The sequence below is a fragment of the Hirundo rustica genome, chromosome 3 (assembly GCF_015227805.2).
Source record: "Hirundo rustica isolate bHirRus1 chromosome 3, bHirRus1.pri.v3, whole genome shotgun sequence".
Lineage (NCBI taxonomy): Eukaryota > Metazoa > Chordata > Aves > Passeriformes > Hirundinidae > Hirundo > Hirundo rustica.
In genome coordinates, this window is record NC_053452.1 from 33,652,260 (window position 1) to 33,677,239 (window position 24,980).

Consider the following 24,980-nt stretch of genomic DNA (forward strand, 5'->3'; position numbering starts at 1 on the left):
GAGAAAAGCACAGCCCTTAGGGCGCTCACAGTATGAATACACAGACATTTTATACAATTCTGCACGGAATACATGCTGTGAATCCCCTCCCCAGGCTGCCAGGGGCCCGGCCTAAAACACCCAGGAGCCATGGGGAGGGTGTAGCCATTTTCTGCAGCGGTAAGCTACCGCTGAGCTTTATGTTACACAGAGCTAAAGACTACCCCAGTGTGACTCAAACTTCCACTGTAATCCTACAGAAGTAAATATATTTAGTCAGAGTACACTTTATTATTGCCACAACTAATACCAATATAACATTATTGTACTACACACATGCTTATCAGACTATGCTCTGAAGATAAGGTATTATTAAACTGGAAAGTAAACACAGATGTCAGAAGTTTTAAATTAGACTTTTAAAATTGTCAAAATAGGACGTTGAACAACAACAACAGAGTCAGTGGTAATAAATTATGATGCCATGTAGCTGAATAGCTGTGCAACACTGAGCATATACGCTACAATGATATACAGGGGGAAACACAAAAAAATAAAAACAATAAAACACTCCAAGGAGAAAAACAAGCATAAAGGTTCATATATTTATTTATTTTTAAACCTCTTCGGTTTACCAGATATATGGCAGAAAAAGCTGGCAGTGCCTAGTTTTTCTAGAATAACCTCTGGAGTCTGTAATACGGGTAGGAATTGCAAAAAATACAATTATTTATCCTGTTTGCATGACCGATTAATATTAAACTTACACATACAATTGTAAGTGTATGATTATAAATGACAATTGTAAGTGTAATATTAATCGGTCACGTAAACAGGATAAACAGATTTACTCTGAACTGGGCAGATGCTATACAGCTGTCAATGCACCACTTTTCTACTTCATACTATGCTTAGGGGTATAATCCTCCATTGGGCTACCTTTTGCACAGGCAGGTAGCAACAGGATGAGAGGGAATGGTTTTAAACTAAAAGGAGAGAGATTTAGACGAAACATTAGGAGGAAATTCTTTACTGAGAGAGTGGTGAGACACTGGAAACAGGTTGCCCAGAGAAATTGTGGATGTCCCATCCCTGGAGGTGTTCAAGGCCAGGTTGGATGGGGCTTTCAGCAACCTGGTGCAGTGAAAGGTGTCCCTGCCCACAGCAGGGGGACTGGAACAAGATGATCATTTAGTTGCCTTCCAACCAAAACCATCCTGTAATTTTGGAGTGTATATTATATCACTTATATGCCAAATTGGGACGGCAGATCTATTCTACCTAATGACCATATCATTAGCACTGATCTCCAGAGCTAAATGCTACTGAGAAATCCCCAGGTTCACAGCCTGACTGGGACAGACAGCTAAATTCAAACTTAAACAGTTCCATCTCTGATTTCTTCAAAATTTCTCTACCTTTATACATACTCCTATGAACAAGATTTTTTTTTGCTCACCTTAGACAAAGTTACCCAATCATCAGCTTTAATCAATTCTAAAAAGTCTGTGATATTGTAGCAGGCAAAAAAGTAATTAAAACCCCCTAAAATTTAAAAATCTGATTGGGATGTTATTGATACAAAGAAACAAACCGAAATGCTCTGAAGGCTGGAAGGATACAAACCAGCAGCTGCAGAAAAGGAGCTCGCAAGATCTCCTGAGGATCCCCAGATGCCAGGGGTGAGCAGAACACTCGTCAAGGATATCAGGCTGGAGACTGAGGCTCAGCATGCAGTAACCAGACAGGCTCTGAGACCCACAGGGCAAACCACAGAGATTGCTGCCAGGTCTTACAAGGAGGGCCACTGAGGTGCTCTTTCCCATACAGAATCAGGGGAGTACAGCAGCAATGCCCTCTGCTCTTCCTGTATCTCCTGACCATGAAGAAGGCAAGGGCACTCTCCGCTGCTGTTAGCCCAAACCATGCACATGCTGACCATGCATGTGGTCAAACCACTGCACAGCTGCTGAGGGCATGTAGAACTCACAGGTCAGTCCCTTCACTGCTGAAGACACAAATTTAAGTCTCTCCCACTGTAACAGGGCTAGTTTGAATGATACTCAAGGAAATATAATTGTCTTTGAGGCTTCCATTCTTCTGCCAAATTTAATTGCAGCTGATCTACACATTCTAAAGCTATTAGAAAGTGAGTGACAGACAATGAATGTAACCGCAAAACTCTCGTAAGCGCTGTCTTCATCGCTCAATATGAAAATCATACAAATCTGAAGGATATTTTCATATTTAATAGATGTAAAATAGTGTTTACCCATTCACATTCAGTTTTTATGGATACTGATATTGTTAGCCTCAAGCATTCAAAAATATCAGTCAGAACCACATCCCTCAAAACATCCTCATTTAATAATTGGGGTTATTTTTAATTGTGTCTCATGTTGATAAACATATGTCGGTTTCTTGCTTTCAACTTGTTCTGTGTAAGTGGGGACTCAAAACTTCAGAATTGCTAGAAACAAAGCTCAGAGTAGATGATCTAAATTTAAGCTTGGATGATAATATGATGAAGCACAAGAGCCAGTGACACTAATCAAGTTTAAGTGATTGGACAATGCCAGTTTAAACCACAAGTTCAGACATCAGCTTCAGACTTTCCCTATTTCTCAAAAACTGAAAAAATTGAATTGTTAGTCCCATGCATAGCAATCTTATACAACACAGCAGGAACAGAGCACAGGGCCATTAAATTAAATGTGTTTATCTGAATAAACCTGAAACTGACTTAGAAAAAATAGTGAAGTATCCAATATGCCCCACAATTAACTTTTTGTTGTATAAACTCAGATTGCACTATCTTCCTGCCCAGCAAACTCTCTGTGTTTTAGCACATTCTAGATTGTAAAATACTGGGAAAAGGTATGCAAAATAGTTATATGTATTTTTTTGCATTCTTGTTTCCCGTAGATACACACATCTATACATCACATTTCTGAAGATATATTTCTATCAAACTAAGTTATCATCAAAAATCATTACACCTCATGTATTAAATATCGATTATTCCATTCTTTAAAGTGACCCAATATTAAGAATATAACCTTTCTTACCTTTGCAATTATTACTTCTTTTTTCAAAATCTTCATAGCATAATATTTGCCGCTAGCCTTCTCTCGGACCAGGATAACTTTGCCAAACGTGCCCTTGCCCAGTAGTTTTAAGTAGTCAAAATCATTCATTGTCTACAAGGAGCAAAGAACAAGGATTAGCAAGACTTAGGTTATCCAGTTTCAATGTATAACCAAACCCTGTTACCAATAAAATATGAATGGCTTACAAGAATAGGCCCGCTTCTGTGATTAAGCTTGTAATTACAGAATTGTTTAGGTTAAGAAAGACCTTTCAGATCATCAAGTCCTGCTCTTAACCCAACACTAACAAGTTTGCCACTACACCAGGTCCCTAAACACCACATATACATGTCTAAATAGCTACAGGGATTGTGACTCTGCCACTTCCCTGGGCATCCTGTTTCAATGCTTGAAAACTCTTTCAATGAAGACATTTTTTCCTAATATCCACTCTAAACCTCCCCTGGAGCAACTTGAGCCACTTTCTTTCATTCTATCACTTCTTACTTGGTAAAAGAGATCAATCCCCCTCCCCTGTCTATACACTCCCTTCAGGCAGTTGTAGAGAACAATAAGGTCCCCCCTGAGACTCTTTCTCCAGGCTAGACATCCCCAGTTCCCTCAGCTGCTCCTCGTAACACTTTGCCCTGGACACTTCACCAGCTCTGTTGCCCCTCTCTGGACACACTGAATCAGATCACTGAACAGATGGATCAGACTGCATTATGGGGCTTTCATTCTGCTTCCCCTCCCTGTACCAGTCTGGGGAGGGGCTGAGTGCCCAGATAACACTGGTCTTGCTGCTGCTGACCAAGGCAAAGAAGGCAGCTAACTGCTGTCATTAAACCACCAGGATAAATCATTCAGTATTATTATTATTATAGTTCTCTAAAGCCAAGTAGATTTGTATTTTTATAAAGCACACGCAGGACAAAGCCTTAGCCAAAAGCAACATTTCAAGAATGCAGCACATTTAAGAAAGTTCATCAACTCCTGCATTGCCAGGGACACATAAAACATGGTGTATCAGTAGGTTTTGTTTAACACTAACCACTGCACTGATGGTTTTTTTGAAACATACATGATCCTCACTGAAATGTTGTACCTGTAACACTTTACAGCAGCCTTTGCATTCGAATTAGAGTTTTTAAAATTTCAGTACAGACTACAATTACATGGTATTTACATTAATCAGTCTGGCTCTGAAAAGGAGGAGGTAGCAAGTTTTCATCTTTCCTGTGACTCCAACACTGCTCTAGTTTTGCAGGTTAAACACAGTACATCCAAGAGCTGGTTCCATTAACAGACAAATCGAGTCTAGTAGGTTTATCAGCTCAACTGGTGTGTCACACATGGTCCTGAGCCCAAAGTTTGAGTCAATAATCCTTAGTTTTACAAGTTCTTTTCACAGTCAGTTCAGAAGCATACTCCATGGTCTCCATGGTCTATGCATTAGATGCAAAGATGAGGATGTAGCAAAAAAAAAAACAAAACAAAAAAACCCAGAACAATGCTGAGATCACAGCAACTGCTCAAGGCTGCCTTGAATTCACAGCAGAATTTACTTGGCCAATCACTGTGTGCTTCTACAGCACATCTTTCAGTGTGCTGTGTTACTGGCTTGGTTACAGCACCACAAAACCATCGAGTTTTGCAACTGGAGAAAAGCAGTTACAAATTCTTAAAGGAAATGCACTCACCTATTCTTGGTATAGGTCTGTCCTGCAGTATCAGTGACCTTTCTTCTTTTGTGAAAAGCACATCTCAAAACATTTTTAAAGAGTAATTATACTCCAAGTCTCAGTATTGCTAAGTTAAATGTACTTAATCCTGTTTTGTGAGAGAAAAAGATCACCCCTTATCTTTCCCCTTCTTGGTGTCTCTTTCTATCACTAGTCATGGCCTCAGGCAGTTGTGTTGAATACTGCTGTTCCGGATAAAATTCCATTTGTGTTTTCCACAAGGGAATTAGTACTTTCCTTATCTCTACCAGAAATACCTCTTAACACTGCCCACATATTTCACACGCATTCCAGGTGTAGAGGCATTGGGCATATCTCTGGTGTGCAATTGCAAATAATGGCAGCAAAATATATTCACTTGTGGGAAAGAATAAAGGGCAAAATTACCTTCTGAAATTATTTATTCCTTTAAGCTCAAGTGCATGATGCTATGTGATGCTATGTGGATCTGAATTTGCTGTCGACAAACCCTGAAAGTAATTTATGCAGTTGTTCACTCAGAGTCAGGTTGCAATCTGCTCACATAAGAGGTAGAACTGAAGTTCCATTAACCACATTAATGCGCAATTCCTTAGCTTTTAACTGTTGAACCTGCAGTTTCAAAGCTGCAAAAGGTCTTCAACACTCCATTTAACACCTGGATACCTGGGTGTTTCAAAGCTTTATTATGGAGAAGATGCTTCCCATATACCAATTTTCTAGCTATATCAATAGGAATTAAATCTTTTTCCTATGTAATTGTTGATCGGTAGCTTCTAAGCGAACTAACCTCATGCTCACACATACATTCTTCAGTGGCAGATCTTACTTTGCTGCCCAAACCACCTCACATCAGGAAAAACCAAACTGCGTTTATCACAGCAAAAAATATAGGTAACAGAGATTTCCAAGGCTCGGTATAGTTTTTACCTAAAGCAAACTCACTTTATACAACTGAGTGTAAAATTGAAGTTTATTACTACAGAGAAATCCTTGAAGAGCTAGCTTTTCCAAAAACTACTCTAATGTGGGACAACATGCAGTGCATGATGTAATATGTAAAAGCTGTGATCACAGCACTGTGTGGCTCCTCGTATTCTATCAGCTAAAGGGAAGACTTCCAATGATCACTTTCAGTTCAGTACTTTGGAAAGTCAGGTTACCTACTCAATGGTTCTGTGACAACCATCAAGCGGAAAACGCCTTTGAGCAAAAGCAGTGAATATTGACAAAAACCCATGAAAAATTAAAAATGCATTCAAAACACAATTCAGGCAGAAGATGAGTAATTCAGGGCAGAATCCTTCAGTCGTAAGCTATCGCGCTCCCTGACAATGAATGGCTGGCAGCTTTATTGATAAATACTGAGCTAGTGACTGTAACAATTTATCCCTTTAACCGTCACAAATTTATGAGATCACAAGCAGCCTCCAAGGAGTAACTTCTCCAACATTTCTGATTTTCTCTAAGACACTGAGACTAGAGAGCAACCATCAGAGTCTGAATAAAACCAGGTCAGAAAAGTTGTCCTTTGCCCATACACAGAAAGAGGGTCTTGGCTCAACTGATGGCAGACATAGATTTGGTGCTAAGGGCAGCAAGTCAGTCAAACTGAAAGATCGATTTGCCCAAAATTTGCTTACATAATGTTCAGCAAAGCAGTCATTAATCTAGATGCAAGGTCAGTGAAAACAAGTTAAAAATATATGTATACTTATAAGAGAAAGGTTAATAGGTTTGCAAGATTTTGAGCCTTGGCTTAACAGCACATTATGGTGGTAGTGTTAGTTCTAAGAATAAAGACTCCTGATGCTCTCATTCCTTAAAAGCTCAGCAGAAGGCTTAGAGATGATACGTAGTGCAGGGTAACTCAAAAAGTCTGCCAAAGAACACAAGACCTTGGGAGATAAAAACACAGATGCCATAGCTAGGAGTGTACTGAAAACTGGTGGAAAAATGGAAATACTTCCTAAACCTGAAGGAAGATGGTGACTTTGGAGGCTCCTGTAATATTGGATTCTTTCTCCTTCATGATTTTCCCTAGTTTTTCATTCCTACTGTACTCCAAGTTGTGAATCTTTTCCTTCATTACACTGCTTTTAGTCTTCCTCTGAAAAATCTGTTCTTTATTCATCCTGCATCCTGCAAATCAAATTTGTAAACAAAGAAAAAGCAATGAAGCCACAGGAGACTGCACCAACCAAAAAAAAAACCATTATGATGAATATCTGTCGACCACCTAAACATACCATCCCCAATGGATGGTGTTGAAAATTCCTACCAAAGAAACTAACTTTTTTTTTTTTTTTTTTTTTTTTTTTTTTTTAAATTCCTGATGTGCACAATGATTAGATCATGTGGAGTTTTCATCTGACTTCATCAGGGAAAAGCTCTACTAAGAAGTAATAGCACAGCAAGAAATAAAAGTAGTTTTCTAAGAATTTTGAGTATTACAAATTTTAGTGATGTCTAAAACTTAAACTGCATGTTGACACCATTTTTAAAAAATTGGGAAAAAGAAGAGGTGCTTCTGGTTCTTTCAGCTAATCTAAGCAGGGACGTAGCTGTTGTGTCTATTCAAATCAAGATTCACATCCTAACGGCTGTTTTCTTTCCACTACCTTTTCAGAGAAGAACAGGCCCAACTCCTCTCTGTCTTGTCTCTTAATCTGATTACGCTCTTCTACTCATATGTATACCATCTGGTGCATGCACAAGCAAAATTCACTGGGCTTAGATGTAAAACCAGGTGACAAAACAAGCTTTTGTCAAAAAAGGACACATTGTGTAAAAACCCCTGAAAGGAAAGAAATCCAATACAAAAAAAAAAAAAAAAAAAAAAAAAAAAAAAAAAAAAAAAAAAAAAAGCCATTTTAACTGAAATGGTTCTGATTACATTAAAAACTATGAAAGCTTAAACAACAGCTTTTCAGAGACATTTCTATAAAACAGAAACATTTTTTTAAAAGACCTATTTTTCACAATTTCAATTAAGATGGAGGCAGTGGCAATTCCCTGTCATAATGGGCACTTCATATTTTTTTATTCCAAAAACTTCTGAGCATCTTTTACTAACATCATCCAACAGTTAGAAATCTGCCAGGGGATTCTGAGTTTTGGCTCTATTGTTTCAGGGGTTTTTAAACTTTATTATATTTTTATTTGTTATTATTATTTTTTCTAGTTCTGTTGTTTTGTTATTTGACGTTTAATATCAACAATTTTAATTTCACCTTTGTTTTGTGGAGTTTGCTTTTGGCTTGTTGCCAAAGCCATTAAATATTCTTTAGCATTGCCCATACACTGTCCCATCATATTATTTCATCATTTTTTAAAGCACAAGTAGCAAGACAGAAACAAAACTATCCTCCTACTCCTGCTCCCACAGCTCCTTTTGTTGTATGGGAAAACACACTGCATTGTGAACAAGGAAAGCAGATTCCAGATAAACTACTCGTACCACACAGCTTTAATTCTGACACCTAGGAAATAAGTGATGTTATGCAGTGGTTTAGTCCTCCACTAAGAGGATACACAGGCTTGGAACAGTGCTCAGATCTTAACAGAGCAAACCCAAATCCCTTCCACATAATCACACTGTCTCTCACAAGGCTGACACATCTTAAACACTGCCTCTGTCTTGCTGTCACTTATCATATTTTACCCTGGAGCACAGTCATTAACTATCCATGCCACCAGGATAAAGGTTCAGTGTCAGCCTGACAATATACGTTCCAAGTTTTGTTACAGCTCTATATAATTGATTTTACCTTTTTCTATAGCAGACAAAGGTTAGAAATTTGCATACAATGAAACTGCATAAAAGAACTCTGTTTGGACTGCAAACTCAAGTTCTCAAAAATTAGGACATGATAGAACTAAAGTTGCCTATGACACCTTTGTTATATTCTTAAGAGTATAGTTCTCAGCCCTGATTTTTCTATGACTCTTGCTTCGTGTAGCGCAACAAACAAAACATGCTCTATTAGTAAATAGAGAAATGTTTTTCTTGTACTGTTCATCACTCAAAGGCATTTAGTTATGTGAGCCATAAGACTGTTTTGCTCTGTGAGATGATTTCTACTTAATTTTCTACAGGCTTCACTTCTAGGTAGAAAAAGTAAAGTCAGTCCTATGTAAATTGGTTATTATTTTTCATGCAATTTCAGTACATTTCTTGAGTCATGTCAACTCTGTATAGTAGATGAGAGGCATGAGTTTTTGTAGTTCATACAGGACAAAATGGAGACACATAAGCAAACTTTGAGTGGCATCAGATCTTTAAAATCTGCTCTTGGTTGTGTGTTTAACCTGTTGACTCTGAAGATGCAACCACAAGTAAGTCATGGCCAACAATGTACGTGTTCTTACTTACACCAAAAGCTGTAAAGGACTGCAGAAAAAGGAAATGTTGTTTTCTCCTACAACATTGAAAACTAAAGCAAAGTTATTTCCCAAGTTAGCAAAAACCAAGGCAAAAGCCAGATGCTGCTAGCCTTTCTCATGCAAATTACCTAATTTGTACTGGGTATTGTTTGCATGAGAAAAGGGGCAAAAGTACTTCCAAAGAAAAAAATTTTATCACCATACTTCTAAAATAGTAAATAAACAAAGGGATGAAGTAATAGTCAAACAATATACAGAATGTTAGCAAGTGCTTGAATGGCTGAACTTTGTTTTTCAGAAGTGCCATAACAGCTTATCAAATAAACCAAACTAGAGCAGTTCAGCTTCATTGAAATAAATAAGTGCTTTGATCTTATAATAAACTGACATTTACATTGAAATACTATTCCCTGCATATTGCTTCGCCCAACTAGACCATCCTACAAAAGTTACTTACGTATGAGCCCTGTCAGTTATTTTTTAAGGTCATTACCTTTCTTTTATGATGGGTTGTTGAAGCATCCATCTCTTCTTCTCCAATATTGTCTATCTGAGAAGTTGGACTACAGTTCATCCTCTCCTCTTCTTGCCTCTGAAGTCTGTCTGCTACAGCCTGGATTGCTTCTGTCCATTCTTCCCTGTCAAGAACAAGACAACACTGCTATTAGAACGGCACAGAATATGTTACATAGTTTATAAAGCTTCTCACATGCTACATTGTTTCAATGTTCAATTCTCATGTTACACAGCAGAAGACTCATATCAACTAATCGCTTCAATTTCCTTCCAAATCCTGCGTTTTGTTAAAGGGGGTGAAGTTGACCAGAAGGTCACTACATGGGTAACTTCAAGAATTAGCAGTTTCTGATTCTCTAAGTATTTTACTAGTGGAAACTTGAAAATATTTGTTCCAGGTATAATACAGCTGAGAGCATAGGATGTCATCTCTTATGCAGTAGTATCTCGTAATAATAACATGCTATTTTAAGAGACTTTTTGGTATTCCCCCTCCCTTCAAGATATTTTCACTGAAAAAAAAAAAAAATTTATTAAACCATATCATGTGTTCAACTCATCGTCTATATACTCTTAAAGCCCGACTTACAGGCATTTTTTGCAAATTTCCCTCAAAAAAAGCGCTCAAAGACTACTAAATTCCTACAAGCATCCTAAAAACCTGTGGCTGCACTGAGGGGCAGGCCCAGGTGGTGGTTTATGCGGAGGGACAAGCAGGGGCACCAGGCAGCCCTTGGACAGGTCACAGCCCACACCAAGCACGGTACCTGCTGCCTTCTGCTGAGCCAGCAAGGGATCCGGGATATTATCGTGGTATCTATTGCTGAATGCAGTGTGAGCTACTACACTGCACAGAAGAAAGACAGGGTGGAGACACAGTACCGAGGTAGAATTTAAAAAACCTCTAAGCAAAACAACAGGAAAAGCAAAGTTGTTGGTTATTTACAAAAATAATAGCCAGATCGTAGTGCTGGTCTCACAAGGACAGATGTCCACAGTGGGAAGATTCAGTGCATCTAATCGTAGACAGAGTATGGAAAATTTGAGTATGTGATCCTATATCTCCCACACGCATTAAAAAAGTTTTTGGTACATTAAAAAAGTTAATTCTTCAGAGTTTGTGAATGTTTACCGAAACAAGAAAAACTAATAAGCCAACATAAAATAAATTATAATAAGCATGCTGCTTTCTGTGCCAAAAGAAAGGAGCACATTAGGAGGAGTAAGACAGCAAGGCTGGAAATATTTCAATCCAGGCTTTGGATGTTCAAAATTTAACACTTCAGAGACATATCATGACACAGTTTTGGCTTATTTGAACGCACTCATCCCACCTACTCGCAGGCAACTCTTAGACTAGTTATGAGCTCAGATAATATTTTACAGAAGCTGACTTAAAAATCTTTAACTAACTGCTCGCATGTGCTCAGAATGTCACCGTTCCAAGTGCTGATTGCTGTGCAGGCCCAGCAGAGACTGCTGAGGCTTCTGCACGAGGACTGCAAAACGGAAAACAAGAATAAAACCCTCACCGTTCCTCTGGGGTGTCTACGTGGAACGTCCTCTCTATGACAGTGGTCCACTGAAGACATCTGATAATGAATGTGTTCGGCTTCGGTCGCTCTGTTTTCATTAGCTGACATTCTAGACAAATACATGACATTGCCTTTTTTAATACATTGCCAGTTAATGGATAAGATGAGCAAATAAATTACGTAGATGAAATTCATTCAGCTTATGCATCCCCATTCAGGATCTATCCAGCACACAAGGAAATACAGAACAGCAATACAATCACAGGCTTGAACAAAAGGTAGCAGGTAATAATAAAGCAGGTGCAGAAACAGTCAGAGGAATTGATGAAACTTGTATCCTTGTCCATATAAAGAGTGCCATCTCCATTTGTTAACTTGGTCTGTGCTACGAGGCTAAGAAGAGTATTAGATCCTGGATTGCTATAGCATGCCAAGAAAACAGCAGTAGCCACTGGCATATTTTTCCATCTGCACCCAGCAGGAGGAATATGACATTTTCCCTTCAATGGTAACCATGTCACAATTACTGATAGTACTGTCACTTCAGGGTAAGATTTATTGTAAAATAGCCTAACTGAGAACATTCAGATGTTGAAAGTAGTCTGATTATTAAATATAGATTAACTCCATACACACCACCGGTGGGGGTGCCCCAGGAAATCATCTATGAATCAGGTCTACCTATGCTATTTCTCGTAAGTATTTCTCTACACTCTTTCTAAAATCCCAAAAAAGTACTAATTTCAAAACCCCTGTAAGCAAACTGTTCTATCCAACTATAGATATATTAACTATTTTTATCACTGTAAGATTTTTCCTAGGATTAAATGCAACTGTTCCTATAATTTCAGCATACTGTTTCTTGTCCTTTTGACTAAATCACTTCATACTTCCAGCAACTGACCCTTTTAGACATTTGAACACTGCTATATCTCTCTTCCGTCTTCCTTAAGTTAGTTCAATCGATCTGTCCCTCACCAGCTGTGCTCTCAGATCCAAGATCTTCCTTGTTCCACAATTCTAGGCATATTACAGACTGCCTATTGCTCCTTTGTTGCAAGACCACAACACTGGCGATTCAGGCAATGGTTCGGTGTTGCTGTGTTTCAGTTCTACGATGTAGGATACCGCACCAAACATTACAGCTGCAAAACTCCGACAAACTAAAACTCCTTATTCATGCAAATACATTTAAACATTTTTGAGAAGCTAAGGTTACTCTGTCAAAAGTGTTACTTGTTTTTCTGCAGCTACCACAACGTAGACACAAACCATCACATCTCATGTCTGGAATATTATCACTTGTTCAAAGCTGATCTAGATCAAATGCGTGCGTGCGATCTAAAATGATTCATCAGGTTCACAAATCAATCAATAATGATATGGTAAATGAATTCCTGTTCACCTACAATCTGCTGTAACTTCTTTTTGATATAGCTACCACCTACCGGTTGACCCACACCTTTTACTTATGTAGCTTACTCTTCTTTATTCCAGTTAATGTCAACGCTTTACAGAAGTCATATGACATGTACCACTTAACAAGGCATGCTTTCCTTTCACAGAAATAAATTATTTTGGCTTGACATATTTTGTCTTCACAAATTCAGGATCCCGAAACCTCAACTATCATCTACTGCATTTTTTTAATTTGAAAAAACAAAGAAGAGTGGAAGTGCATATGGCTATCGAGAGTATTTTTTTCTGCAGCTTAGCAAAACACATCAGAAGCTTGACAGACAGGTATGAGAAACAAAAGATGAGTGAATACTGTCCTGTGCACATGTGTATTCCTTGATGAACAAACTAATGTATTCACCACACATCTATAAATTATTATATAAGTCAGACTGTTCACTGTCAGGAACAAAGATGACATTCCATGTAACAAACTTTTCATGAAAAAGAGAAACAGTAGTTCACCCTCACTGCTTACACACACTCTGCTAGGTCTTGGATGGAATGAGAGCCATCCTCAGCATGTAGAAGAAAGATCTACATCAGGATGGACGCAGGAAGAAGGAGTTTAACACAAAAGCTGGAAGAGGAACAAGGCAGACAGAAGCACAATGAAGTAGTGTTTAGGGTACCTAACCAGGGTTGTAGATCAATGCAATAACCCATGAAATCAAAGAAATCCCTGTCTTCAGGGATTCATGTTTGAATTCCAGATATAATCATGGCGGCAGTGAAGGTAGGGTTAACATGCTTTTTCTTTAACTTCCTCAGCTGAAGTTCCAAGGAACATGTGGGGCTACCTTCCCAGCAGAAGAGACTAGAAGCATTGTCTGCTCTAAGATTATCTCATCTTACTCCTGACAAAACCATCCTCTCATCTTTAATCCTATCACACTTCAATCATGTAGGCTGAAATTTTCTTTACTGGGTGTCTGCCCAAGGCTGCACGCTGCTGGAAAATGCTGCTTTTTGGAGAAGAGACTTAAAACTTGGCAAATCAAGACCTTTGATATCCTTTTAGTATTCCTGTGAAAATGTAAGGCATCTGGCCACACTACATGTGGGAGGGATAAGAGTGCAGTGGGAAGAGGGTAAAAAATTACAATAACAATTACTAAAGCATAAAAATCATTGAAAGTCTATGCATTGAGTATAATCCAGAGGCTGCAGCTATCTCCTGCCTCTCCACATGCTAAATTGAACGCATTTCACTTATATTCATAATATGTTACCCTCTTCCTCAGACAATATGAAAAGAAACTACCTCACTGAGGCAAAATCCAATGCAGAAAGATGGCATACAGCAAGTTATTTACAGGAGGGCTGTTAGGAACAAAAGACCAGAAAATAAAGGGAAGAAAGTGGTAATAGGACAGGAAAAAGACTGGAACCTCTATAAGAAAGAAAAGCATGGGGACAGCTAGAGTATAGCCAAACTAGAGTACCTAGTTTAGAGGAAGGAAGGTGAAAAAAAGCTGCCAGGGAGAAAAGTGAGCTGTGTTAGGACAGTCTGAAGGAAAAAAGGTACAGAGTCAAACCGACAGTAAAATCTGTACCAACCAAAAAGCACATCCTCTCCAGTACCTGTGATGAACTGAAGATTTTGAATTTCACCATGTATTTTCTCTTCGGCAATATGCATACATTTAAATTCCATTATTTAAGTTTTCCAACTCACATATGAAAAATGGAACTAATGGAATTACACCTGCTTATGTCCAAATTTTATGCATAATATGGTCTTCACCTATATATAGAATATACTATAAAAGTATAATAATATATATGTATACACTTTAAGTAAATCTATATCTAATATACTACTTATATTACATTTTTTCAGTCAGCCTTCAAAGTGATTATGCGCATTATTAATAAGAACTCAATATTTATTAACATTATAAATAATAACAAAACATTGTTAGCAAAAAAAAAAAAAAAAAATCTGAGTTTTCATTACAGATGATTAAATCAATGCAAGGTAATTTAAAAAACTTTAAGAATTGAAAATGGTACTGAAAACAGAAAAATCTCCAGACAAATAACCCCCCAAAATGCCATTTCACTATCACTGGAGGAAATTGCTGGAAAATAAAATTTAGCAACATTTAATTAGCTTTGGTAATATTCTGTTATAAGTGGATAAAGATTTGATTTCCTTGTGGAAGGTTAAAATTGAATACATTCCTACCCATCCCTTATGAAGCAAAAAGGGTTTCAGAAGGAAGTGGAGAGTGTATTCCCCAAAGAGGAGTACTACCCCTTCTTCTCAAGTAGATTAAAATAACTGAAGTCTGCTGATATTTAGGAGCCTCACATGTTTCATGTGCTGCTGTATCCAGATGTATGGGATAAACAGTATTCCTGCCATGACTGTAACATGAATAAAAACTTCTCTGTGAATATCTTTCACCTACTACTAGGGGGAAAAAATCTATTAAGATGAATAAGTGCTGTATACACAGTTACTGCTAATTACCAAAATATTTTTCTACTAATTAGTGGAAAAACCATAGTAGTTTAGGACTGAGTGAATAGTTTGGAAAATACAAAAGCACAGAAGAAAGAGTGAAACTGGCTACTGAGAGCTGGCTCTGAATGCTCGAGTGATAGTTGGGTCATTACCAAGAGTAGAGAACATTCTACCATAATGTCTTCAAGTTTGCTACTATACATAAACATATGTAATTAAAGGACTGAATCTCAACTCAAAACAGTTGGAAGTCTAAATTATCATTCAAAAAGATGAGTAAGCCAGTAAACAGACAGACTCAACTTTGTGTTCTTGTATGCTAGCCATCTACAACTTGGAATTACACATTTTACTCCTAAAGCTTTCTGTCTTTCTGGGATGAAACAGCAGTCATGAGAACTCTTCCTTTAATATTAGAGAGGAGGAAAAACCTTGGGGGAGAACACTTGTTCAAAGCCGCAAAATACAAAAACAGCAACAGAGAATGACAACTCTGTTCCAACAAGTGCATAGCACTCCTTTGGCAATTTTTGGATGTATACAGAACATGGAAAAAGAATTAAAACTGCAAAAACAAATGCAATGGATGTTTCTCAATTATTGAAATTATCCTTTTAAAAAACAAAACAAAGTCCAGAGGTTAACTTTTGTCTTCATATCGACAACCAACCTGACAATTCTAAAAATGTTATACTATCTTTTTCAAATAACTGCTACTGTCTAAATTAAGTAGTTATGCTAGTTAAACTCTCCTGAGCAACTCTAACTACAAACTGTATTTCAAAACGTTCTGTTTACTTTACACCATTCTGAACCACAGATGACAAAGTTTGCTTGAAGCTGTAATTACTCTGCAAAGCTGGGAAGCCAATTAGAGGGCCTGAAACCTGCCAGTTCCAAAAAGAAAAAAAAAAAAAAAAAAGAAAAGGAAAAAAAAAAAGCACAGATCATCTGTTCAGATTTTATTAAAAAGTTTAACGTTTGAATTCTATAACTTTAACTATATAATCACCAGCATTCTTTTCCTAAATGCAGTCATTCAGCATAAAAAAGTAAATAGAAAGAACACTAATGCCATTTTATTATTTCATATATAAAAGGTTTCAACTTCAGCAGAATGTGTTGATATGGCTAGACAAGAATACTAAACATTCAAGCAGCCATAAAAAATGTACTAAAAAATGAACAGAAGGTTGCATATCTGAGAAATTATTTCTAATACAGACAATACAGACTAAGTTTCAGCACAGAGGACAACTTCCCGTGATTATCAAATTATATCAAAAAAATAGTATCAAGCCACTGCTTGCATTATTTATAACATTTGCACATTTTAACATATAGGGAGAGTGTTGTCTTTACATAGATCTGTATCGCTCTATGTATCTACCTATCTGCATAATAATTTAACCTAGATTTCTTATTTCTCCCTTGATCTTTCCAAGATAAACGTTTTTGTCCCAACCTTTGCCTATTTAATTGCTAATCTGATTTTCCTCTCTCAAATCAAAATTTAATGCACAGATTCCTTACAAATACTTTTACTGTTGTTGCTACTCTGCACTCCAAATCCACACTTCTCAGATGACCTTTTTTGTTATACAAATAGTAGACAACTAGCAGAGCTAACAGACCATTTTCATAACACAGAGACAGATATACATATTTTTGCTCATGCACACAAAAAAATCCATGTATTTTACATATAGGAACAAACTTACATGTGTACCCATACATACACCCTTAGCTTGGTCCCCTTTTGATTGTCCCACTTGTTTACCTGCTCCCTAAGGGAAATCTACTTCTCTGACGCTTTCCAAAAGGCTTTGTTCTTTCTTACTACATCTTATCTGCGGGGAGTATCACCCTAAACTTATGTTTGTTTACATAGAGATTTATGTAAACAATTTAATATCTCTTCTTTGATCCAAACAAATACAGGTTTACCCTAAAAATGTTATTCCCAAAACTGTCCATAATAGATTGCTTTTGACCATCGTTCCCTTGATCACATATCTCTTTTTTTGGCATTTCCCATCTCTTACCCAGCTCTATCACATCAAATATAGGTAACCTTTCAACTCTGTCTGTCCCCACAGCCTACTCTCATCCTTGTTATCATTTTTTATTCAGTATCAAAATGCCACCCATCCCTTTACTGTTACAATTTCATCATCAGTTCTCTACAGCACTTCTAATTTCTCTCTGTTTGTCATGCTAATTCTCTTTAAAATCCTCCTTAAAACTCTCCTTCACCATGCCTTAAAAAACAGGAGGGAGGGAAGGAGGGACGAAGAAAAGAAGGGAGATGAGAGTAAAAATCTATCCTTGACAATGGATTAGTTGTTGGTGTGCTGAGACCACTGCCTGTACTACAGGCTAATACTGTCTCATTGTTTTCTCATACTCCTCCCATCTGTTTGCATCCATCTGCTGTCACTTGTTTTATATTTGGAATTTTAGTATTTTGGAGCAGTGACTGACTCTTTGTTCTCTATGGGTAAAAATCCCACTTCTGTGAGACTTGGCTCATGATAAGCACCTATATGTGCTTTGATAAAATAATAACGTATATGACAAAAAAACCCTTCATTATACTCCTTGAATCCGCAAAAGATCAAACTTTGTGCAGTTCATCATGCTGCAAAGTCTTTTATTCCCAATACTTCAAGAAGTACCAAAGTAGCATCTATGTCTTGCTGTCACTTCAACTTGTTTGTCATTTGCCCCTTCATGCAAAGAGGGAGAATGGAAACAGGAGATTTCTGCATGGGTTTTGCCTGGGCTCTACTTTGTTTTAATGGAAGACAGTAAAATTACACGTCATTCTACATTTGTCTTTCATACAAACACCCCAGTTTTATTTAAGCAGCTGGGTATATCACGCTGGCATAAAAACTTTCAGGCCTGGCTATAAACCTCTACGTCAAAAGGAAGGATACTAGCTATACCACCTAGAAACCATTCATGAAGCAATTTTAAAGCCTCCCAAACATTTCTCCATCCAACACGGATGGAAATATTTTCTATACACAATACATTTGAGTTTGAACTTCCACAGATGTATTTGCAAATGCAGTATATGACATGTACACTGACCTTTGCTCTCCACAAGTATTTTCAATATTGAATGAACATCACTTATTCAATTCTACTATTACTTTGGAATCAAATCCACACTGTAATTATAAGTACAGTTACATCTTATCTCTGGGTTCATGTAATCCAGTACTGCAACAAAATTTTAAAAATTGACTTAAATCTCATTGAAACATTATTTTTGGAGTTGTACACTGGGTCGAGTCTAATGCCGAAGAATTTTGATACATAAATTAATCTCACTTAAAACAGACATACTTATTTTCCTACCCATTTCTTTAAAGAATGCCTTCAGAATTATTTAAGCTCTAACATTATTCCCCCAAAACTTTTCCGTTTTCAATATTTGAAGATTTTTAAATCCTAAAAATAAAAAAATCTTCTCTCTGGCCCACTGAAAAGTTAAGACTAGGAAAAAGCAGCACAGATCCTCCATTTAAAATAGTCAAGGTTCATGATAATCACTTCCACAGGGAAAATAAAAATAAAATAAAAGTTTATAAAAGGTTACCATTTAGTAATAATAATAATATAATAATAAATTGCTGTTTCTTTTTAAAGACAAGAAAAAAGGTAGCTGTACCAGAGTGCTTAGAAAGCATTATCTTTCAAGATAGGAAAAAAGTTCCAGGTGACATCATTTTTGGCCAAAGCTCAAAGGATACTGTGAAGGGATGCAGCTCTTCCCAATTATTCCCCATGTAAAGATCAAAATGAAGGCAAAGGGCCAATTCTTAGAGATACTTCATCCCAAATGTGCTGTGTGATTACCTACACACTCACTGTGCATGTGAGAAGTTGGGGGTTTTTTTAAAATCATTGAAGTCACAAGTCTTCCTTAAGTAGAACTGAAGTAGAATTCTTCCCCACTCTGCTTTCCCAAATAATGATGACAATCAAAGACTAAAGTGGTTTACATAAAGCAGCATTTATTCCACTTACACAACAGTGGGCCAGCTGAAAACAGCATTACCAGGCTTATGAGGCCGTGTCGGGGTTTTTTGAGGGGGCGGGAGGGCATTGAGGAAATACATCCTGTTACTTAGAGTATTAGTTTTGTTCTCAAAGAAGCCTAATGGAGTTTTAAAAGGCCTTTGCCTGTACATTTTTATCAGGCCTTTGCCTGTACGGAGAAGTCATACCAACTGAATCCAAAATTATTTTTAAACTGGTTCTGACTGCATGAATGCCTAAGCAAAAGCAATTTAAATTAACATATTTTATTTCGCAGTTGAAGTGGGCTAGGAATGCACACCCACTCAGTTACCGTGACTCAGTCAATCAAGAGTATCTGTACAAGCTTCTGCAGTTTGATTATTTGCAACTGCTCCTCTCTATACCTGAAAAGAGCTGAACTGATTTTGAACCAGACAATTCCAGTAAGCTCACACCTCTGAATTTACCCCTGAAATCCAGCATCACCCGGTTTTAAGTTTTCACAATGAACTTCCCACCCATGTCATTACACCGCCTTCATTTATCTTCAAGTGCACGGTAAGACACCACAGCAGAGCTTTTTGTGAGTCTCAGTGTCAGGGCATGAGCATTAAGGGACTAACAGCCTACTTCAAGCACACAGCTCTCGCAACTCCCAGCTAAAAGAAGGTGGTTCTGTTAGGTATAAAATAAGCTGGCTCCACAGGAGAGGAACCAGCGATTCCTACACACTCTTCAGTGTCACCAAATCTGGCTGATTCGTTCACCCTGCAACCTTGCAGCAGCTCCAAGCTGCAGTGCAGAGTGCCCACGGCTGTCTTCCCTCTGCACCCCAAGTTGGGAGAGTAGCGGCCACAGGCGGGTGAAGTCCATTCAGGACACCTAAGGGCAGCCTGTGTCCTTCCCCAGGGCTCAGCTCCACCCAGCCCCAGTCTGTCATACCCTCCACTCAACCCTGTTTCATCTTCAGTGCTCCAAGGAAGAGAGATCCCTCATCTCCATTTCAGGCCCACATGGTTCCTCTGCATTTTGAGCGGCTGGCAATGGACCGAAGCACACGTGTGCTGCCTCCGTCTCTCCCTCTCTGAGTAAAGAGTCTACCTGTTTACACACACCTCCAAGTGCCTTCCCCTCACACTTCCCCCCAGAAGACCCCAAGGAAAAGGGATAGCTTCTGAACACTCCATTCTATGATAAAACATACCCCAATGAGAAAGGCTCTATTAGCAAAGACATAATTATCACTGGAAGCACTTTGGGAGTATGCAAAATAACTTCATTCTCTCCAGCCTTCTCCTCATTCCCGATGGAGTTCACAGATGACAAAAGACCAAGGAAAGAGAAATGCTTAGGTAAGGAACTTTAAAGTTTAGGCAAGGAACTTTAAAACTTTATCTTGGAAGGAATCAGGGAGCCACATGAGGGGAAATGATACCATGCCTGGGAAAGGGCTTTACCTTTGCAAAGTAAGCTGATGTGACAGGAGTGGAAGGCAGGGGACGCCGGTGGGAAAATATCTGTATGATGGGGGTAGCTAGCTTGATACAGCTGCTTATGAAAGTTTTAAACTACACAACAAGTATCATACAAAGTAGAAGTGCAAACTTTCCTGTGTTTAACTCCAACAGTACTACAAAAATAATACCACAACCTTGGCCTTTTCTGCTTAAATAACAAATTGCAGGCAAGAGCCAAAGATGTCTATCATTTGGAGAGCAAAAAGTTGACTGAGACCACACTCTCACTTTACTGATAGCTACAAAGCTTACATGAAGATAGGACTGTAAAGACATATCTTTAAGTCCCTGCCAACCTAATCAAGATGGTATTAACAGTGATCTCACACTCCATCTGCCTGGCTAGTAATTTATGAAAAACTACTTCACGATTACAGGAAAAATATGTTGCGCTGCTTGTGGCCACAAACCTACTGCAGCAGCTCAGGAACTCTTGGATCAGAGGCCGTGAGACCAGTTCTTGACATTTACCAGGTACTTCCCATGAGATGTGATTCATTCATACAGTAATTTTGTTTGTTTATTTGCCCTGCTGATGATCTCATCTTCAGACAGATAAAATAGCTGATAAACTTACGGTTCCTCGCAATTTAGAGTATACCATCCTGGTTTGCTTTTCATCCTGTGAATTCTACACAGGAATTCCACTTAATTTCATGAGATTCTTCTGATAAGTGATACATCTCCTTAGTCTTGCACTGGTCAGCCAATGCTTCTGATAAAATTACGCCTTTTCCCGTCAGAAAAACGGAAGAAGTCATCTTGCTTATCAAAACTGGATTTTTTTTCAATTAATATTGCATGCTTGTTCCTTTAGCTTACACAGCCAAAGAATCAGACCTATCAGACTTACTAATTGCAGAAAGGTTTTGGTTTTTTTTTTTTTGTTTTTTTTTTTTTTTTTTTGTTTTTTTTTTTTTTTTGTTTTTTTTTTTTTTTTTTTTTTTTTTGTTGGGGGGGACATGGTGGGGGTGGTGATGGTGTCATTTTGGAAAACAATGTGAAATATTTCAATTTCCATCAAGGCAAAGTTCAGGGACAGCATTCTAATATCAGAATTATGTAACAGAACCTCTGGGTACCAAAAAAAACCCAGACAAAACCAGTACCAACACACTGGTAATTATGCTAGAATAATTGCTAATTATATATTTCTTTAATTAGCAGAACTACCATTTGGATCACCCTTCTAGTTACTGCAGCAAGGGAAGACAGAATATGCAATGAAGAACATGGTAAAGCAGGACGAAAAAGCCCACTAGAAATTGCCTTTCTGCTGCAAGCTGGGGAAAATGTATCTAGAAAAATACTATCTGCTGAAAAAGAGTAGTTAGAATATTCAGAGTAATAACTAAGGAATGAATAATGGCCTATGATTTAATCAATTCCTACTCATATGAACAACTTAAAGACATCACTGCTTTTCTGCTGAATACTAGCAAGGCAAAAGAGCCTCTAATACTATTAGACGGTTTGCACAATCAATATAATTTTCTATTGCAATCAGAATATGCAAAGTTTCCCTCTTCTAGCTGTAAGAGGAGACATGGGCTTGGAGCACAAGATTATTTTCTTACCAAATAAAACAGACAATTACCTTGTATACACAAATGCTGAGTCAGCCTCTAGTACAATTTTATCCAGAAAAGAGAAAATTCAGTCTCAGTGGCATTTGTTCCATCTTCAGCAGTGAAGATGAAGGGAACCCTTTCCCTAAGTATAAATAATCTTCTGGTGGCTCCATAAAACTAAACACCACCACGTTTTGTATTGGAGTAAACGTCATACAATTTTGAAAGAAATTGGGTAAATTCTCTGGCATTCCTTTGAAACTTTCTAGCTGTGCTATTTGCAACTCAGAGATTTTTTTTTTTTTTGCCCCCTTAATTTTCTCCTCAAATTTTTCATTTCTGTTCAGAAACACTCACCAATCTCACTCTGACAGTTCAAAAACCCTACAAATTTGTCTTTTAGAAACATTCTTGGAAAACACACAATCTTCACTTTATCCAACAGATACACACTTTGTAGCTTTGTTAATATATGCAAATTGTCTGATTGCTTGAAATTACTCATTAACCAGGCTGGAGAGCTGATTACCTGATTATCCAAGAGAAAAATAACTTAGCATGATTTTGTGTCACTTGAAAGTCTAGATAATTTTCTAATTAATTTGAGTTTTCAAATGAATTCAGAAACACTAATGAAAAACAGAGAAGAGGTCAGCGATCTAAATAAAGGTAAACTTTCCAGGAATTTTCTTCTTACAGCAATCATTTGTCAAATATCTTTGTTATTTAGAGACACTTCAGACACACACAAAAAATGAGAACTCAGACATCCAAAAAACATTCAAAAGCCAACACATGGTTCTTCCATGCTACTGTAAATACATCTTGTTGAGCTGGATGTAAGATTAGTGGTGCATTAGTATGGCACATGGCATTAAACTTTCAGTGTTACCAATAAATTCTGAATTATACACCAAGCAATATGTAGCAGATAATCTGTCAATATGCTGAGGGAATAATAAATACTGGAAATACATACTTGCCACTGAAAAGTTGTTGAGTGGATATGGCAGATCCACATCCTGGGGCTTCTCCTTATAGCCTATGAAAGAGCCATCTGTCTTCAGCAGGAAGTATCTTGGCCGCCAGTTTTTTATATATTCTCCTAAAGGAGAAGAAAAAACAAAGTCCATTAACACTGTAGAAAAAACCCCAAACTTGAATATTAAAAAACATATCACATTATTGGTATCGAACATTAGTTATACCAAAATCTTTTCAGATGTTTTCAATTTACAGAGAAAACCTTAACTCTGTCCAAAAGAAGGGAAAATTGAATTGCAATGGTAAGTCTTGACTGCGTAACAATGCCTCTGGAATAAGAGGCTACAAGTATGGTATACTAACATTGTATAATTCTGAATTTTATCAGAATATACATTTCAAACATCCTGCATACTTACATCATAAATAATTAAAACTTTTTAACAGGGGAAAATAAAAAAAAAAAAAGAAAAAAGAGAAAAAACTCTACAGCTTGACTTTTAATAACCAAATGAAATCTAAACTGCTACAAGGTAGACAACTTACCCTGCTGAACCAAACCAAAAGTCATTAATTTTCTCCAAACATACGCTAAGCAAGTACAAGGAAATTGGGGGTAATGGAAAAACCTACACAAAATATACTTTAAAACTGAAAGCAAAAGGAATAAACAAGAAAAAGTAGAAGCCAATTATCTTCTAAGAGGTAAGTCCACCAATAAACCTACCATGCCACCTTTCCCCTACCCCAGCCTGAGCAAAGCATTCTGCATTCTGAATCTATGAGGAATTTAGGATCAGAAACATACAGAACACACAAACCCTTAATTAATGCCACTTATTTGCTATTAAGGGTGAAAAAATTCCTTAACACTATTATACTTTACAATGCCACACCAGAACTCAGCAACAACTTCATTTTTAAAGCACAGTTACTTGGTTCAGTATAGGTTAGTTTAGATTTGCCCAACTTCCCTCATCTTGGATTTCTATAAATTCTGGAGAGCAAGTAATGACTATAACTAAAACTTTATTTAAAGTCACTGTTTCATCATTATACAAGTGAACATTTTCAGAAAAGAAAAGTGTATTAACAATTTCCAACAGGCAGAATTTCCAACAAGGAACCTAGGACTTCTCACCATTTGTGAGATGCCCAGAACGAACCATCCCAGGGGCTGCACTGCTCCTGGGTTAAACCCCAGCTGCCAGTGCCCTTTACAACCTCAGCACCTCGCTAGCTACAGCTACACAGCTTTTAAGCCATTCAAAAGTCAGGAAGAAGTTTACATCCATCTAACATGGAGGTTACTTCATTAAAGGGTAATCTAAAAATTCATTAATTTCATTTTCACCTTTCCATCACAGCAATCAACTAATTGTCACAGAAGTTCAACATGGGAATTGCTTATATGGTCTTGATGAGCACAGCTTTTAAGGATTTTGACAATACCTACGGCTTAACAAATCCAACTGCAGCCACTTATATGTCCAGTGTTCGTGTATTTAAGCAGAAAAGGCGAGTAGGGAATACAGGATGGAGAAAAGAACAATTAACACTGGGGTATTCAGGCTGGGTTATGGTAGCAAAACTCTTCCTGTTTAGTCCTGCTTCTAGATAGCAGGGCACTTGCTTGACTTTCCTATACAGACATTTTCACATAGGCAGAAAGAATTGAAAAAGTCTAAGTGTGACTTAATTTGACCACTTAAATGA

General features: G+C 37.6%; 1 protein-coding gene across 5 annotated transcripts in view; it reads right to left on the minus strand.

Annotated features, from left to right (window-relative positions):
* The window catches only part of AKT3 (AKT serine/threonine kinase 3), a 154,013-nt gene that overhangs the window by 50,316 nt on the left and 78,717 nt on the right, over window positions 1-24,980 (minus strand). For all 5 annotated transcript variants that reach the window (XM_040057628.1, XM_040057624.2, XM_040057623.2 and 2 more), the window contains exons 3-6: window positions 23,260-23,385; window positions 11,224-11,335; window positions 9,669-9,813; window positions 3,048-3,179 (exon numbers count right to left, since the gene is read on the minus strand). In XM_040057628.1, coding sequence (XP_039913562.1) covers window positions 3,048-3,179; window positions 9,669-9,813; window positions 11,224-11,335; window positions 23,260-23,385 — 515 coding nt within the window. The remainder of the gene's footprint in view (window positions 1-3,047; window positions 3,180-9,668; window positions 9,814-11,223; window positions 11,336-23,259; window positions 23,386-24,980) is intronic.